Genomic DNA, 19,031 nt, shown 5'->3' with positions numbered 1-19,031 from the left:
TAATTACATCCTGACAATTTAATTATAACTCTTCTTTATGTCATTTACGTTTCTTGTATTCCAGATATCATTGAGAACTGCAGAAAAAATGAGTGTGCATTTTTTTGCGAAGCATGTTTGGCAAGAACCATTGTAGCTGTGTTTCCAGCACTACTCTCATTGTTGTTGTTGTCATTCTCAAAAGCACAATGTATTCTCCTAATGTATTCATCACTCGCGCAGGGGACCTGCAGAGCCTGAAGAAACTCTTTGGTGAATACTGAATGAGGAGAGAGCATAGGTTCAAACAGAGAGGCTTCCCTCTGGGGTTAATAACTCTGCTCCGCTGCCTGTTGAGACCCCAGCGTTTGTATATGAAACCTAAAAGCCATCCTTGGCAATATGCTGCTGATGTTCTCTTTTGAAGATGCATAGATAACATCTATCTATCTTTAAAAGCATGTACAATTAGATTGGTGATCTTTGACACACAACCTAAGGCTGCAATGCGTAATGGATAGTGCTTATAGTATGCATATTAGATCATATTGAACTACATGCAAACCAACATCTTGATAGAAATCGGCTCTGGACCCCCTGTTCTCGGTCCCACCCTGCTCCCACTTGTGACGCCCCTTTTCAGGATCACATGGGAAGTGCATCGCTGAATTTTTCACAGTAGTATGCTGCTCTCTTGTGGTAAAAACAGACATATTCAGCATTGTATTAAATGCAAGTTATCAAAGTGCATGAAGCTTTACATCACTGCATTTGTGTGACTTTGAATTACATTTAAAAATAACTACATATACAATGTATGAAGTAATCTTGCACAATTACATTTGCTTACTACCACTGACTTAACATTATCAGCACATTTTTTTCCACCATCCTTAGCTTATGGCTGCTATATCTTGCTCTTGGTTCTTCAGGTACTTTGACACGACCATCCATTTTACTTTTTAATTTAGGAAAATTTAATTGTAACAAACTGAATATTAAGTAAAAAAAAAATAGAAAAATAAAAGTGTGAAATGACCTGTGTAGCATGGGAGTGCACCTTTGCACATTTGACCACTGCATTTGGTAAAGCATAAAGTTTTTCGCTGACCCTTTTATTTTATTTAATTTTTTCCCCAATTTTAATTTTGCTTGTAGCCTACAGCAAAGCTTGCTGAAGTTACATCACCATGACTTGGCAAATGAGATGAGAGAACTTTGTACTTTATTATCTACATGCTTAAAGGGCAATAATGTTGGTTTTAGTTTGTATATATTGTAGTGATTCAAATACAGCCTCTAAGAAAAAAAAGTACTAATAGCCTATGGAGCCTATTAAAAGTTATAAATTTACATAAGGTTATATATAATAAATTAATAGATATTAATAAGCTCTTTGTCAAGTGTCAGAATTAAAAAAAAGTTGTAATTTGGTTTGGTCTTCGGGGTAATAAAGGGTTTGTGGATGCTGTTTGTTTTTTGTTTTTTTTGTTTTTGTTTTTTACTTTTCGCTTTAGCTTCGCCTTCTCTAAAGATGGCTTTCATTTTCTGTTTATTTTAGGGCGGAATGTCGGATTGAACCAATCATTAACCGCTACACAGCGCGTGTGTGTCCCACCCTCTCCCTCTCTCTCTCTCTCTCTCTCCGTCTCTTTCTCTCTCAGGGCTGAAAGGATACTCATCATCTTTGCTGAAGCGTCTCACAGCGGAGAAAAACCATGGCAGCTGCGAACCGTGTCCTTATTTACGGAGGAAAAGGAGCTCTTGGCTCGGCATGTGTGCATTATTTTAAGTCAAAAGGCTGGGTGAGTAGAAAAGCCTCTTTACTGTGATTCTATAGGAGCCGAGTCACTGTGAGTTGCGTGCTGACACCTGTTGATGTGACGGGACTCTGCTTTTGCATTATTCTGCTTGCATGTTTGTTTTTAACAGCATGTATTTAAAACTTGTAGCATAGCTAAAACGTGTTTCTTTTGTGTTAAAGTGGGTTGCCAGTATTGACATCGTCGCAAATGAAGAAGCGAACGCAAACGTCCTGGTGAAGCTCTGCGAGTCATTCACCGATCAAGCTGCTCAGGTGGGTGGAGCCAAAGTCCTGACGTCACCTCGCCGTGTGTCTGTCAGCACATAGGGTTTATTAAATTGCCTGTCATGCTGCCATTTACTTTCCATTTACACTGCCTAAGTAATTTCCTGTCTTGCCATGAAATCCCCAGTGTCCTTTTTTTCTCATTATTGGCTTTATTGTGTCTGCCATTGACTTAAGATGCTGCTAATAATAGTCTTAGTTATGTGGCACCCATTGGAGCTGTCCTCCTTGTGCCAGCATTGTGTCTCTCGTTTTATGGTTTTCTAAAACTATTGTGCTTTCACACTTGAAATTATCAACCCTAGGCCATCATAAACCTTCTTTCACCACTCCAGTTAACACGATGATCTGCTTTTGTAATTTGGACATGGCATTCATTTTTCTTTAACTGTACAAAGCTCATAGAGCATGTAGAGTATTGTCTCATCAGTAAAGTAATTTGATGCAGGTGACATCGGATGTAGCCACTTTACTTGGGGAACACAAGGTTGACGCCATTGTTTGTGTGGCAGGAGGATGGGCTGGAGGAAACTGTAGCTCAAAAGGTCGGCATATCTTAATTATTGTCCCATCCCAAGCTTTTTTTTTTATTCGCCTAAGGTCATATTTTATAGTAGATTTCAATCAGTTCATAATATAATTGGTTTTGCTGGAGTTATTAATAGAAACTTTCTTTCTCGCTTACTTGTTTTAGACTTGTATAAGAACTCTGATATGATGTGGAAACAGAGTGTCTGGACCTCCACCATTTCCAGTCATCTTGCATCGCTCCACCTGAAGCCAGGAGGCCTGCTGACCCTCTCTGGAGCAAATGCCTCTCTGGAAGGCACTCCAGGTACAGTAGGAGCATCAATCCTTATACTCCTGAGATGTGTTGCCTACTGGAAAACACACTGTAAATGTATTTTCAGCACAGGTTTACCTGAGGATACTTCAAAATTTGAAGTTCATTGTGTAAAGGTGCATTTATACCCCCAGAGTGGCTAAATAATATTGTTTATGTAGGAAAACACTTCAGTCTTCATGAGGTTTTTCCCTTAGGTGGGTTAAGTCAGTAATAATGTTCATTTATAACAGCAAGAGCATTTTCCCTAACATTGAAAGTGTATATAGTATTGAATTGGCTGTCACTTCCATTGTACTTGATTAGTTTCACGTATTGCCTCACATCCCAAATCTTTTCATAGCCCCAGATGTGAAATGTTCAACTCATGTCATTATGTCTTTAGTGACAAAACTCAATACAGGACACAATAGAGGTTGCCTCCAGCCTATTCAAACCTCCAGCATCAGCAGACTGCTCTCATTGGTTGAGGGGCCAGGGAGGGGGAATGAGTCAGCAGGTTTTTGGGAAATGGGAACACATGTGGACTGTGTTTAGGAGTCTGTATTCCTTACCCACACAGAACTGATTTAAACAGGAAATGCCCTGCAGCGAGTAACACTGCTTTGATATGATATGAAGTGAACCTGTAGTTGGACCGTTTGATGTATCTTGTTCAGAGAGACAGGAGCAAGCTCTGGTGAACATTTCTGATAGAGCTGTCAGCTCTTACAGCTGTACATGATCAGTATCATGTGCTAGTCACACCACAAGCTGAAAAACTAGTACTATGATGACGGTAAAGACGGCTGTCATGATAGTAATGTCAGCTGCAGTAATGGTTAAGTAGCTAACTGGTTAACTAAGTAAAAAAAAAAAAAAACTTTAATAACAAAGCAAAAACTACATTTAAATACAAAAAGAATGAAAAGAAACATCACCCTAATAGTAAAATCCAATCTAAATTAAAATGGGAAATAAAAATAATAATTATAATAAATAAATAAATCCCACCCAAACTCTCAGAATATGTAATGTTGCATTTTAAATGACTGTAATGTGTCGTTTTAATGACTTAGAAATATTAACTTATTTATTATCAATATATATTATACATATTATATAAATATATGTTATAATGCTTAAAATCTGTGCTAAGCTGCAATGTCCTGGTATGCTGGATATGCAGGGTATGCTGGGATTGGCTGACCTCAAAGCTAAAGTTCAGTCTGGAAATCAGACATAACAAAGAGAGTTTAAGCCAAATCCTGAAGGATAGAGCATGTGATTCAAATTGTGACCCACAAAGTTCATTCAGTTATTAGGGGTCACGCAGCATGCCTGAAACGATCACAAAATACTGAATTATCAAGTTTTAGAGAATATTGAAAATAAAATAAAAAAGAAAGACAAAATAAAAAATATGGGCTTCTCCAGCCCTCTTTCTTAATGCCTAAAGGGTGCTTTTTTTAACAGCTGTCATGCATTTTCGGTTTGAGACTGGAAAAAAAAAAACTTTAAAAAAGTTGCATTTACCCCCTCATTACATCAAGCATGCTGGTTATTGATTCCAGATGCCAAGCCAACAAACATCTAGAGAGGGGGAGCTGTAAAGACAAACACACTTCAAACAAACAGTACTTGAAAAATATCCAGAGTATTTATTCCCTGAGGTCCACTTAAAATATAATTTAATTGTCGTACTAAAAAATCATAAATATGTTTAACTTCTTTTATTGCAGAAAGAACTGAAAAATGTACATTAAACAAAATTTATTTGCAAACAATATTCCTTTTTTTTCATTTTACAATTTTCTTTCCCCCAACCACCCCCAGATTGATATGAACCTAATTCTAATGATATAAGTAAAATTAAATATATATATATATATATATATATATATATATATATATATATATATATATATATATCAAAGTTTAAAATACTGCTAGTATAGACAGTGATGAAATAACTCTTTAAATAATATTTTTAAAACTACATTTCCACTCTCTCACTGAACCTTACAATTTAACTGAACTGCTTTTGCTGTTCCTAAAAGATTTCTGTGTAGGTACCCTGTGTAAAGTTTAGATTACAGTTTAAGTGTCAAAGTACATTGGGAAATCTATTTCATTCCTCATAATGTGACCCCTTTAAATACACACTGGTATTTCTGCACATAGATTTTCACTGACTGTGTAGGAGGAATCACATTCGATTATCTTATTTTGTATTGCAAAATCCAGTTTATTCTCTGCTTAAACCCATCCAACCAAATGGTTATTGATGAAATTCAAAGCCACAGCTGTTGCCTGTGAGACATTGTTAGGCAAATTGTAAAGTTGGCATGCTCTCAAGTGCTGTGTGAGCATGCATTGTGTCCCATAGTTTGGTTTATTGAGCGAGAGCTGCAGCACTCAACATGTGAAGAGGGCTCATTGCTCCATTCACTGCTTTATGTTTCTCTTTGGATGCAGGTATGGTTGGGTATGGCATGGCCAAGGCTGCAGTCCATCAGTTGTGCAAGAGTCTGGCTGGTGAGAATAGCGGTCTTCCATCTGGAGCTGGAGCTGTGGCCATTCTTCCGTAAGAGCATCTCTCAGTCTGTCATATCTGTCTTTATACAGTCTTTATACTTTATACACTGCCTGTTTTAGTTATGCTTCCTCCCAAGATCAAAGTGAAAATATCAATATTTTGGATACTTTTAGCTCAAATGTTACTGTAGCATTTAAAAGTTTGGGGTAAGTAAGATATATATATATATATATATATATTTGAAAGAAGTCTCTTATGGTCACCAAGCCTTCATTTACTTACAGTAAAAATAAATACAATAATATTTTTTTTAATAATTTTTGTGGAAACAGTGATACATTTTTTTCAAAATCTTGCAACCCCAGACTTTTGAACAGTAGTTTAATTATTAATTAGTAATTATTAACCAATGTTATTGATACAATAATGTTCTCATGAAAGTCAGTGCAAGATGGCATTCGCAACTCATTTCACTTCCATAACACGATACATTTCATAGTGAAACAGGACATTTAACCTGAATTTTTTTTTTTTTACAATTTCAGATCAAGAGCAGTTTATGATATTTTTTTCCTTTGAAATAATGTGCATCAACATATTCTCAATAACACCAAACAATGAGCATTAAGAAAGGAAAGCGGGTCCTTTTTGAGTATTCATAAATCTGTGTTGTACATATGTGGTATATCAATGAATCCTGTCTTTTTTATGTTTGAGCATCTGCAATCTTTTGTACTGTAAGTGATCTGCGTGGTACACATTGGACTGCTGTCTGTTTGCATTAACTCAACATATGGGGTGTGAGTTTTTTCAAAAGGCCATGCTAGTCTAAGCTATTGCCGCAGGCTCTGTTCCACAGTCTCATCTTCCACCGAGATAACAACATTATGACATCATCCTCCCTCCAGGGTTACCTTGGATACACCAATGAACAGGAAATTCATGCCCGATGCAGATTTTGGGAGCTGGACACCGCTGGAATACATCGCAGAGTGAGTTCACGTTTATCATGTCCACTGAGCACCAGATATCACTATGCTTGCTGATAATATCATAAATCGCAGATTTGACCTGTTTGGAAAATAAAAGCCTCAACAGCTGGATAAATCAGAAAGTGGCAATTTCTTACCAGAAGAGGGCAGTAATGTTCTTCCAAAAGAGTCCTGATGTCTGCAGCATGTGATTCAGCCATGATCAGAATATTTTCAAATACACATTAATCCGAAATCCATTGTTATGAATTATATCACGTAGGTCTCATGTTAGAATTATTGTTATACCAGATGACAAAATAAAATCTCGCTTTCGGATAATAGAAATGTTTTAAATCAGGTCTTAAAAACCTTCCTCGGATGTTACTTTTGATTTGATTCAGTAATATTAACCAAAAAAGCCACAGGCAATGTTAAAAGCCTCTTAGAAGCAAACATACCCTGCATGAATGACTGAATTACATCCAAATGTAAGTGAATAATGTCAAGCATCAACCCAAGAACAGACCTTTTAGAGAAACGCATGCATTTACATTCAGAGGAATTGATATTAACTCGAATGCCTCTCAAAAAAATGTCACAAAATGATTCTACCTGTTTTGAAGTTTAGCACTGTGAGTGATTGTACTTTTTGTAGCATATCTCTGTGCCTCGCTCAGATGTGGCAAGTATGGCCAAATCTCTCCTTCCAGTCAGCACAGATTAGGATGAGGATTTGATGCAGCTCAATAATCCCAGAGGAGCCGCAGCAAACCCAGCTGGATTAGAGAAGCACATGAGTGATGGAGGAGGATAAGTAGTCTTTGTGTTAGTGGTAATTAATGTGTAGTCTCACTTCAGTAGCTACACAAACATCTGCAGTTTCTCCCGAATGTTCCAGAGTACACAAGACTTGTCATTCGGTTCTTATTTTCCTTTCTCGTCTCCCTCCTCCCATCTCTGTTCTCATTGTCTAGCTGTCTCTCTATCCAGCGTGCACCACCATCATTTACACCTGTCTCTCAATCCCCCCTCTCTTTCTGTCTCTCCAGAACCTTCTACAGCTGGGCCACTGGGTCAGGTCGGCCAGCCTCAGGCAGCCTCATACAGTTGGTGACTACTGGGGGGAAAACCGAGGCCTCGGCTGCTAAGTAAAGGGGCAATAGAGATACAAAATAAAAATACAAGAAGATTTAAAAAAAATTTGAGACCAATGTTTACCAGTATACTGTGCAGAAGAGGAGAGATAGGCCATACAGAATGCAAATGAGAGCTGTGGCATTTCCAGTCATCTAGTCTCATTGGAAATACACAGTACATTATCTCTGAATTGACCAAAGTATTAACTTACATGTTTAATGTTGAGTCAGTCTATACATTAGAAAACAGCCTAGATGAGTGTATGTTTGTGACTTTCATCTCGACAATAAAAGATGTGCCGCTGTCGTATGTGAAACGTACAGTCTTCTATTCAGAGAAGTGGCCTTAGTTTGTGTAAGTGCGAGTGTGTGTGATTACTGGTTTGAATTTCATGAACGGATGCTGCATCTTCAAAGTATTTCCTCTCCACTGTGCTGTATGATTACGGACCATACTTGCATAATAAAGACAAAGACAAATAAAAACAACATTGGTTGTCAGCATATGTCATTATTTGAAAATGTTTTAAAAATGCATATTTTAAAAGTTAAAATGTATTATTTGCAGGAATCGATTACCTAAAAATGACATTTCCATCATTATTATAGAATGTGGATATATATGGATATAGTACAAGTCAGTTCAAACCTACTGTGTATATGCTATTTTATTTTATTTTTCATCTGTCATACCTCATTCTTCATCCCTAATATTTGAAACTGACAATTCATGTATATTATCAATATATTTTTTATTATTACTATTATTATTATTTTGCATCAGTAATGTAAAAATTGGCACATGAACACATGATAAATATTTCCAAGCTGAGGGGGAACATCTTCAGTTTTACGAAGTGACTTTATGAAAGTTTAGTTTATTTAAAATCACCATTTGACATCATAAACTTTATATAATGCAAGAAAACTCTTGTTTGGTCTGACAATCTTTCACATTCAGGCATATCTTATGGAATATATAATCTTGACAAATTAACAATGTATAGTTCTGTTACTTTTGTTGCAAGCTAACCAGGCTTTTTCAACTTGCCTTGTCTTGTCTCATTCATTTATTTTCTACTGGTTTATTTGAACAAATAGTTGCTGATGGTCCGTATTCAGTCAGGATGTGCTGAGGACAAGGTTTGTCTTGTATCTTGTCTTGTTTTGTTTTGTCTGGCTGATGGTTTCTCACTGCAGTGCTGGATTTTGTTGGCTAAATCTTCTTCTCTCCCTGCAGTTGTTGTTTTTCCAGCTCGACTGCCATCCATGTGGAAGCCATTCTGTCTGGCAAGCGTGGTGACTGTATAAATGAAGAGCTTACAGATGGAAGTGGTTAGTTCAGCCATGGTAACTGTGTTAGTGTGAGGACACTGGAAGGTGAGTGTGTGTAAGAGAAAGGACAGAGTTTGTTGCTTCCAAATGTTTAGCATGCACATCTTGGCTGGCACAGGTAATTTGTATCTTTCTCACAAATGTACGCTGAAATTTCTGATGTTGTACAATTTACAATAATCAGAAGATAACGTTCACCTCCTGTGCAGTGTTTGCTGCGACATCACCTCTAGATGGCGCTAGTAAGCAACCGCGCTGACCTGGACATTACAACAGTCAACACGTTGAACTGTTTCTCTCTGTACAGCATCTCTCGCTCATACACTAATATAAGACTTAGTCACAATAGAAATGTACTCAAAATGTACTCCAATATATGTTATTTACTTTATAAATGTACGTATAGGGGAAAAAAATTATAATGTAAATAAGTTCGGTTCATAAGGTCAATTTAAGAATAATAATTATATGCGGAAATGGTTGTAATATGGTGTAAATCAATTTTATCTGACATGCTTTCTAAACTGCAAAAACAAACATGCTTCCATTTATTTAGCTATTTTACTATATTTTCTAAATTAAACCCTTTGCATTTTAAACAGTATACACAGGTCTATGAAATAAGTCTTTATGTCATGTCCTCATTTCGATTTACTTATTCTCAGATTTATGGTCTTTTAAGATCTTCCTATATATTTGAATCTGAAATGAATGCATGATGTCAGTAACCACCACAGGTAAAAGCTATATCAGATGATTAGAAGACGACGAAGCCTTTTTTAATGTTAAATATTAATTGGCTTTGTAAAAAGACATATCGTGAATGTAACCGTGACCTGCTTCAAACATGCTGAGCAGTTTCAACAAATCAACAAATAATTTTACAAGTTACTTTCAGTTGTGTTTTATGTGAAATGGTTGTCTATACTCTACATAAGCACTAGTTATGCATAAAAGTTTTTTCATAGAAACATTGCATTCCTTTACGCTCAAGCGTCAATCAAATGAAATGACAGATTCTCTACAAGCATAAGGACTGAAGTCATCAGATAATATTGTACTGTAGAGTCTCCCTTAACAGTGCCTGAGGACTGCAGAATAGCTAGACTATCAATTATTCACAAATGCAAAAACATTTTTTGTGTGTTAACTTTAACCTACTCTGCTTTCTCAGCAATTCAAACCCAGAACTGTTCAATGCCTTTGCTCTGTATATTATAATACATAATATCAGGCCTTTCTGGGAGAATATTCAATTTGTTTTGAGACAAAAGTTGAGATAAAATCTGAATGATGATACAGACAGTGGTTTTATATTGTGATCGCTGTTCCACTGGTCAATCAATCGGTTCTCTTGCCTAAATAATGAGGATAAGTGACATAGCCCGTGACATATTTCTGTTCTCCACAGTTCTTCTATACAGTTCCTAGTTCAGATGCTAAGATGCCACATTCAGTAACATTGCTTCAACTTTGGGGCTTAAAGCAAATAAAATCGAAATTTTTAACAGATAGGTTGACACTACTGTGAAACTTCTGACTCTGGCTTGTATCAAATTGTTAAAAAGTACTATTATTACATTTACAAAATTATCTAAAAAGAAACTAAATCAATGCAATTTTTTCAAGCAGTTTAAAGGGTCCAGTCCTCCATTATTCATGTTAATTTATGCAATAGAATATAAGCCTAATGATATTTTTGAATATGTAAGTGTCTCTGTCAGAGGTAATGAGATATGCAGATAATGATATGCAAATTTGGTGAATTATTAAAGAGGCATAGCTGAAGATTCCTATTAGTTCCCATTTTATTTCAAATAAATATCTGCAGCTAAACCCTTCGCTTTGTATACATAAACTTCCTGTTCAGCTGCATTGCAATGTTATTTTGAATGCATGTCAGATATGTAAACTGTCAATCTGCAGCCTTGTTAATTACTCATTATAAAAAGGTAGTATTGTCCGATTACAGTTTAAGTACAGTTATGACATTTTACTGCAAGCCGGCCAAATTGTCTTGTTTGAAACAAGATAATGGTTGGTCTCCAAGCAATTTCAGGAGTTATTTTACTCAAAACTACAGAAGTTATATTTAATGGTTTGATTCACTTTTTTCATCAGTCACACAAACACTTTCACTCATTCAGTCATTCTCTGCATGTAAGTGCTTTGGTTCCCTCTCTTTTTCTCGCTCTCCCGTTCTCTTCTCATCTTTGGATCTCAGTCTAACTCTGTCACCCTCTTTCTCTCCCTCTCCCTCCGTCTCTCTTCTTCCTGTGCCTCATTTGCAATGATTATGTTATCAGGGCAGCCAGGCAAAAGGGTGGAGCAACTATAATTTCAGCGCTGGATTAGGCTGAAATAACGAGGTCACCAAGTTACTGTTGCCTTGGCAACGGCACATCCACGAACACAGGATGCCATTGCAAATCCAGGACCCGGGGAAATCTTTTTTGCTCTTTCTTTGTCTTAGTTTAGAAAAAAAATGTTTTCCACAGTGTAGCATTTGGTTTTGCCACCTTTAGAAATATTCAGATTTATGAATTAATGAGTTCAAGAATTGCGTTCTGGTGGTGTACCGTAAACTGAACCTGTGCTGAGCATTCAGAAACATTAACTTGTTTATCGATATGAAGTGCAACAGAGTTCTATGGGAAAATTAGCTGAGGTGACACCAGCAACTTACCTGGACATTAAAATAAGGAAATAAATGTTTGTTTTAATATATAAAATCACAAATGTTATTGTATTCTCTCCCAAATAGTATTAATTTCCTTTTTTTTAGAAAGTAATCTTATGCCTGAAGTTCAAATTTAATTAACTTTCGTCTTAATTAACATGTTAATAACTGACTTAATTATTTTGAAGGTTTTTTTGCGATTTTTAAAAGGTTGAATAAAGTAAATCTAAGACAATAGAAAAAATATATACATCTTTTTTTATTAAATCTATTGTTTAGTTTTGTTTAATAACCTATTGCAAAGATCAAAATAACAGTTTTGCTTTGCAAAAAAAAAAAAAAAACTAGAGTAAGAGCCTGTTGCTCATGTCTCTTTCTCTCTCACTTATTTTTTATTTTTAAATTTTTTTATCATATACTGTATGTGTTTGGCTCCTTAATTATTTTCTTCTTCTTTTCTCAGTACTTGTTTTTTTCCCCCTTTTTTCTTATTTGTGCTCTTTCCTTCTAAGGCAGACATCTGTGTTGCCATAGGACCATGGCCAGACTCAAACGGATGAGAAAATGAGAGAAAGAGGTAGAGCTTATGATAGTGACGATCAACTTATTTGTTTTATTGCATACTGAGAGTTCCCTTTTTTATTTTAATAATCACAAATGTCTGTCATATGCTATTTTATAAAATGACTCTCCAGTGATTTCCTTGTCTAATGGAATTAATTCCACACACAGTAAAACAACTTTTTGTGATCTTTAATGGTTGCAAAGCTCTAAGTCATTAAATACATGTTATATGATGAAGTGGGTCTTTTTGATCTCTGACTGAGTGAAATTTAGGAGGCGATTTCACATTCAGCGATTTAGTGACTGTGATTGGCCGGGGGCCAGAATAATAAGCTGGCTTTTGCCCCTTGGAGTGTGGTACATGGCCCTCAGATGACCCCTGTCATGTGGTCTGTGCTCTCTGTTCCAAGCCGGCATCAGTGCTGGTCATTGTGGAACAGCAGCAGAAAGAAATGACAACCACACTCATACTGGGCACTGATGAAAAACATTAAGATATATGTGACAGGAAAGGAAAACAAATGAGAGTTGGGTGAAATATTGGGAGAAGAGGAATTGTGGAAAAGGAGATACAGCAGGAGAAAAAGCTGGAGGGATACGGAGAGAGAGAGGCAGAGAGAGAGGCAGAGAGGGGTCAATGTTACTGTGACTGCACAGAAAAGCACAGAAAATCCCCAAAGGAATTTTTGAAGGCTTAAATCCAAAAAAGAAAGAAAAAAAACAGCAAAGGAGCAAGTCTTAACACAGATGGAAACTGGTTTAGTGCTCAGATGCTGAAATGACTTTTTGTGCATATAATGTGGATGGTCACACCTCTTATGCTCTACATACATATACTGTATACAAGTACCATTTATTATAAAGATAGCACACATACACTTTTTTGTGTGTGTTTGCTCAGTTTTGAATGATAAAACAATGGATATGTTTTCCAAGTTGAACAGAATAATATTGTCACACTTTCTGGTCATGCAGCATTAGTAAAACATATTCATAGTTAGTATGATGAACACCTGTGGTTTCTCTGTGAAAAGAGAGAAACCTAACCTTCTTTTTCTTGAAACCTAAAAATGTGCTTCATGTGGGAACATCTAAATTAACTGATTTTATTTTGAGTTCATTTTAAACTTATAATGGTAGCACTTTATTTTACAGTCCCGTTCCTCATGTACATACTATGTACTTATTATAGTAATTACAATAACTATGGAATAACTAGGTACTAACTCTGAACCTACCCCTAAACTTAACCCTACCCCATGTAGTTACCTTGTATTACCAGAAATTTCTTAGTTAAATACAATGTAAGTACACTATAAGTACATGTAAGCACATGTACTGTAAAATAAAGTGCAACCCTTATAATGCTTGCTTTTTTAAAAGACTAAATTATCAACATAAAAAAAAAACTTTGCGGAAAAAAAAATGATACTGTACCGTAATCTGATTGATAGTTTTAGGATGTTAAAGTCCTTTTAGCATTAAATATCTTCATAATATAATCAGACTAAATCAACCTGATACATTAGGTTACACTAGCAAACATAGAGTTTATGGATTAGATGATGCACATTTTACATTTATGCATTTGGCAAATGCTTTTATCCAAAGCAATATAATTGAATTCAGAGTATACTTTACATTTTATCAGTTCATGCATTCATAGGAATCAAACCCATGACCTTGCCATTTATCACGGAATGCTCTTCTGATTGAGCTATGTTTGAGGAATGTAGAAATAGATCTTTGAGGAAACAATTGCATGTTACCACTTTTTTCATTGTAGGGCATCTGTATGAACTTTAGAAAAATGACTTCATACATCCATTCAAAGTCACCCTATGACCAGTTAAAATCATTGCAAAAATGGCTCATGAAAGTGACACTATATAAATGGACTGCATTCATTTGTTTGCACATGCCACACATTTTGATATTTTGTTATCTAATGCAATGACATGTCCAAATGTCCAGATCCTTTTAGGGTCATTGTATAACATACTAACATGAACTTCAGATGCACATCAGATGCTGTTTTTCAATCATAACAGCAGTGTATCCAGATCAGGTCCAATTCTGTGTGCAGTCAGAATGTTCTGTGCAGAAGCTAACTGCTATCTTCCAACAACATGAGTTCAGAAACTGTGAGAATGATAATCTCATCAGCGCTGTCGGGGTAATCTGCAGCGTGTGCATGTGTGTGTGCGAGAGAGAGAGAGTAATCTGTCGATATGGTGGGTTTTGCCTTTCTCTCTCACTCTCTCTGTGTCTGAATGCCTGCAGCTCTGGCCGCTGATGTTCATACAGTCTTGCTGTCTGTGTTTGTGCTTGTGTGTATGTGCATTTCTTGATGCAGAGTGGTGCTTCCTCATTTACTGTCTCCACTGCATCTGTTAGGTTTTATGTATACACTTTGCAGAAATAAGGCTGTGCATTACAGTGATTTTACCACTTAAAAAGGAAAGGAAAAAAAAGAAAAAGATGTACAGGATCTATTTCTACATTTTTTAAGAGATATACATTTCCTTTCATTGGTGTAACCTACATTAAGAAATTCAGACTTATTTAGCCATTTTTTGTATGTATGCATTTTTTTTTTTAACCAGTTCATTTAGATGTTTAGATGCACATTTAGGTTACCTTACAAAGCATACACTCGTAATGTAGGAATAATGCAAATATTTTATTAAACATTGGCAAATGTAATAAACAAAAGTCACTTATATTCAATAATTTTTTACATTTAGAAATCAGAATAGAGAATTGTTCATTAACTGGAATTGTTTACGGTTGCCAAGAAATGTAGCAACTTGGATCTTCTTTTTTGCTTTGCTTTGCTCTACTTATGAGTGTGGTCAAACTCGCTAACTATTTTTAGTTTTTAAAGACAGCAGAATACAGATTGGCATATAATTTATCTGTTCATCCCAGTGTCACATCAAATAAGCCAAATGGTATATATAACTTCAATCGAATACTTCTTCTGGTCAGGTGAAACATCAAACACTCAGATGTGAGTGAGATGCACTTCTGAATCCACAGAGAGGTGGGAATGTGTGTCAACACATGCTAGTCATTTTCTGTTGTCTGGTATAGAAGGAATAATCATGATGCAGCTATGGAGAACAAGATAGACAGGCTGAGAGAGAGAAGGTGTGCGTGTGTGTGTGTGTGTGTGTGTGTGTGTGTTAGGGTCTCCTACTGAGGTGGAGTGTAGGTAAAATTCCACTCCCTTGTTCCAGCAATGTTCAGCCTGAGACTATTCCCTTGAGACTGGACTGTGTTTGCCCTAGAGAGACAAATAAACACACACACACACACAGAGAGAGAGAGAGAGAGAGAGAAAATCACAGCACATACTCACAAACAATATGATCGCATATAGTTTTATATACATATTTGTCCATGTGGATGAACAGCTGTCAAATGTGCATGTCTGTGGGTGTTAAAATGTATTGCATGGTTTACATGCTTGTTGTGTGTGTGTGTGTGTGTGTGTGTGTGATTCAGTCAGACTGTGAGGTTCAGGCAGGCTTCCTCTCTTATTAACTGACCTGCAGGGGGATGGGATGCAAGCTTCAGGAGAGGAGAGAAAGTAGAGATGGGGGAGGGAATCGGGGTGTGTGTGTGTGTGTGTGTGTGTGTGTGGTGGTTTTATAGATGTGTGTACTGTGTTCTTTCTCCCTCTTCCATTTTCTCCATCAATAAAACTGGGCGTTTCCCAGTAAGAAATGATAAAATCAAATCACAGGACACTGGGACAAAGTCATTCATCATGTTCGCCACAGATCACCATGAGACTGTTGTGTTAGTTGATATGTAAGTGTTCGTGAAGGGCCTCAACCCCATGACTTAAATTGTAAACAGATGTTCGATGATGGTGAAGATCTATGTAGACTTCAAGACTGGGCAGAGGGTGAGAGTGAGCGAGTGAGTGAAAATGTAGAGACGGAAAAACAGTGTGCTGAAGAGAGTAACGCAGAAGACTTCAATACTCAATCAATGCAATGCCAGTCATTGGCAGAGTTCAATGATTATCAGATTGAGAAACAATAGCAGAAAGATTTTCAGAGTTCAGATGACACCAAATCTGTAGCAATCAGTTTTACGCTGAAAAAAATAAGTGTAGAAACAATTTTCACTCAAAAATTGGTATTAAATTTGCAAACAGCAGGTAAAATTTTGAAGTAGAAAAACTGAAACAAGTATTTTCTTGCTAAATATGTTCTGATAATCTTTGGAATGTATGGGTGAAATGTTAACTTTTTTTTTATATATAATGTTTCCTTTATAGATCATATCGATCTATATAGATTATAGATAATAAAATACAATAAATATTAAATATAATAAATTATATAATGTGCATCAAATTAGATTGATGGGCATATTAATGGGCATATTAGATTGATATGGATCATGTGACACTGAAGACTGAAAAATTCAGAAATAGCACCACAGAAATAAATAACATTTTTAAAACATTAACATAGAAAACCGTTATTTTAAATTGTAATAACATTTCACAATACTAATGTTTCTACTGTATCAGATTTATCAAATAAATACAGATTTTTTTTCAAACAGACATCTGACAACAGATTTTATATATACCTGTATATAATACATTTTGGCTATATACCTCAACAGGGCTATAAAAACCAATGAGTTTAGTTTACTCTTGTGGTTAAGTAAGAATAATTACCTTGATTCTTCAAGTACAGCCTTCCTTAATTTACTTTAATGTCCACTACTCAGGCACAAAATATAATGTATGTACACAAAAATACACAAATAAATTATGCTACATAGCTCACATCTAAACTAAGTCAAGGTAATTGTTTCCCATAAATCACTCGGAGGAAGTCAACAGTAAGGTTTTGCATGCTCAAGTGACACAAGTCAGACAAGCCAAGCATGTTAAACTGTGAAATTAGATTTTTTTTTTTTTTTCTGTTATTTATTACAGTTGGAAATTTTAAAGGTTTCCAGACCTCAAGGTTTGGTTTTAGACTTGTCACCATCAAGGAAAATGAATGTGTGTGAGACTGAGATACTGCCGTTTGGTGACCACCAACCAGGCCACCACATTTAAGTAAATATTGTTTTAAAATCACAAATATGCCATACTCCATTTAAATGAAGACCGATATCCAAGTCAAACAAATGGAGACACACAAATACCACATGGAAAGGTCAACTGTAATGAAGTATGCAGAGGAGATTTGAAGGCACCAAACAGAATTGTCTAATGTGCATGAAAACAGTTCAAATATACATGACACAAAATGTCAGTCTTTAATTATCCTAATTTTGAGATAATATTGTCAGCAGTACTTCAAACATGTGTTTGTGTTCATTAATGCTAAAATGTCTCTCATGTGACACATTTTCGGTCTTTGGAAAGTTTCAGATTGAATGAAGCTTAAATTATGATGTTTTTGTTCATTTTGTTATTTATTTCTTAATTAATTAATTTATTTGTGAGAAAAAAAACTATATTGTTTATCTCTGCAGTAATGGCTGTTTTCTTTGCAAATGCTCAACTATTTGTATCTAATACAAGTAGGGAAACAAAATTGAAATGCGTCTTTCAATTAGAATTTATTTAACTTAAATAATGAAATAAAATATGGAGCTTCAAAGTTTAAGCTTTTTTTTAAACCAACCCCCCCCCCCCCCCCCCCCCCTTATCCAAAGGAGAAGAAAAAAAATCACTCTCGGCAATATGCAAATAAAGCTGCAAGCTATTACGATGCTAATGAGATTCTCCAGCAAAACTAGCAGTTCCTCCTCGAGCACTGGGGTACATTTCATCCATATTCAGAAAACATTAGAGTGAGTATATTTGTGTGTGTGTGTGTGTGTGTGTCTGTGTGTGCGTGCGTGCGTGTGTGTGTATGTCCTAGGTCAAAATCACAATGTTCGGTGCCTCTGTTCTTGTATTTATCCCTGTGTCCTGCAGTGAAGATTTGTGTAATTACTCATTGGCAAGATCACACAATTGTTCATTATTAATTTGTTTGTGTTGATGAAGATGCTTTTTCATAAACTGAATAAAGTAAATTGATCTTGAAGGCTTGATGATGTTGCTGTTTTTCAGAAACTATTATTATGTGTTTTTGAGAATTTTGGGGAAAAAAGCAGAATGGATGTTTGATTGCTAATTATGTGGATTTTTACATTCAGCAACATTAAAACTGTTGTAATCATGGATACACCATAATAATTAACCACAATGAAAACAAAACAAAAAATCATAAAATTAATTTTCACGGACCCCATGAATTTAGGATGCCTATTTCATCTATGCCCCAGTAAATAAATAAAGTCTGTAATGGTAGATAAACTTCGGTGATAAATCTAGCAAGAAGATTTCTGCAGGTAAAAGCTGTGTTTATGTTTGTGTGTGTGTGTGTGTGTGTTTGGGTTCAAACCTGCCGAGAAGGCGGCATCCGCCACGCACCATGGTATGTTACCATAGTAACAGTGGGGAGCCTGGTGAAGGATTGTCTATATGTGTCCTGACCCATTTCGATTTCCCCGAGAAGTGCTCTTCCTCTTTCACCTTACCAAATACAGTATATCTCTCTCTACACCACTAACTCCACGCTTGGGCTGTACTTCTAATAAATAAAAAAAAAAAACTCCAATTCCAGTCCCTCTCATTTTACACCCCAAATTAAAAGTAGATGTCAACCAAAGAAAAGACAAGTTTTTTTATTTATTTTTATTATTATTTTTTTTAAGATGCATAGCCTTAAAAAAGTACTTTGGACAAACAATCCCATTCCTTTTTGGAATGTTGAATGGAAAGGTTATGAGATATTAAATAATGTAATTTTTAATTAAGAGTTTTATTAATAGATTTTCACCCCAACTTTCATAATTACCTATCTCTGTGCCTGGAGT

At 35.8% G+C, this 19,031-nt stretch overlaps 1 protein-coding gene across 1 annotated transcript; it reads left to right on the top strand.

Moving 5' to 3' along the window:
* The first annotated feature begins 1,608 nt into the window (after window positions 1-1,608).
* On the top strand, window positions 1,609-8,014 carry LOC113091110 (dihydropteridine reductase). The gene is made up of 7 exons (XM_026256546.1): window positions 1,609-1,784; window positions 1,964-2,056; window positions 2,517-2,613; window positions 2,763-2,903; window positions 5,370-5,478; window positions 6,339-6,422; window positions 7,454-8,014. The coding sequence occupies exons 1-7, from the start codon at window positions 1,698-1,700 to the stop codon at window positions 7,554-7,556; spliced, it is 714 nt and encodes a 237-aa protein (XP_026112331.1). The 5' UTR covers window positions 1,609-1,697; the 3' UTR covers window positions 7,557-8,014.
* The last annotated feature ends 11,017 nt before the right edge of the window (window positions 8,015-19,031 follow it).

This window comes from Carassius auratus, unplaced genomic scaffold (assembly GCF_003368295.1).
Source record: "Carassius auratus strain Wakin unplaced genomic scaffold, ASM336829v1 scaf_tig00214077, whole genome shotgun sequence".
Lineage (NCBI taxonomy): Eukaryota > Metazoa > Chordata > Actinopteri > Cypriniformes > Cyprinidae > Carassius > Carassius auratus.
This window is presented reverse-complemented; position numbering and strand designations above follow the sequence as displayed.

Coding starts and splice junctions, on each gene's coding strand:
- LOC113091110 (XM_026256546.1), top strand. CDS start 1,698: ATGGCAGCTGCGAACCGTGTCCTTATTTACGGAGGAAAAGGAGCTCTT. Junction 2,904..5,369: donor CTCTCTGGAAGGCACTCCAG/GTACAGTAGGAG, acceptor CTTTGGATGCAG/GTATGGTTGGGTATGGCATG. Junction 5,479..6,338: donor GGAGCTGTGGCCATTCTTCC/GTAAGAGCATCT, acceptor TCCTCCCTCCAG/GGTTACCTTGGATACACCAA.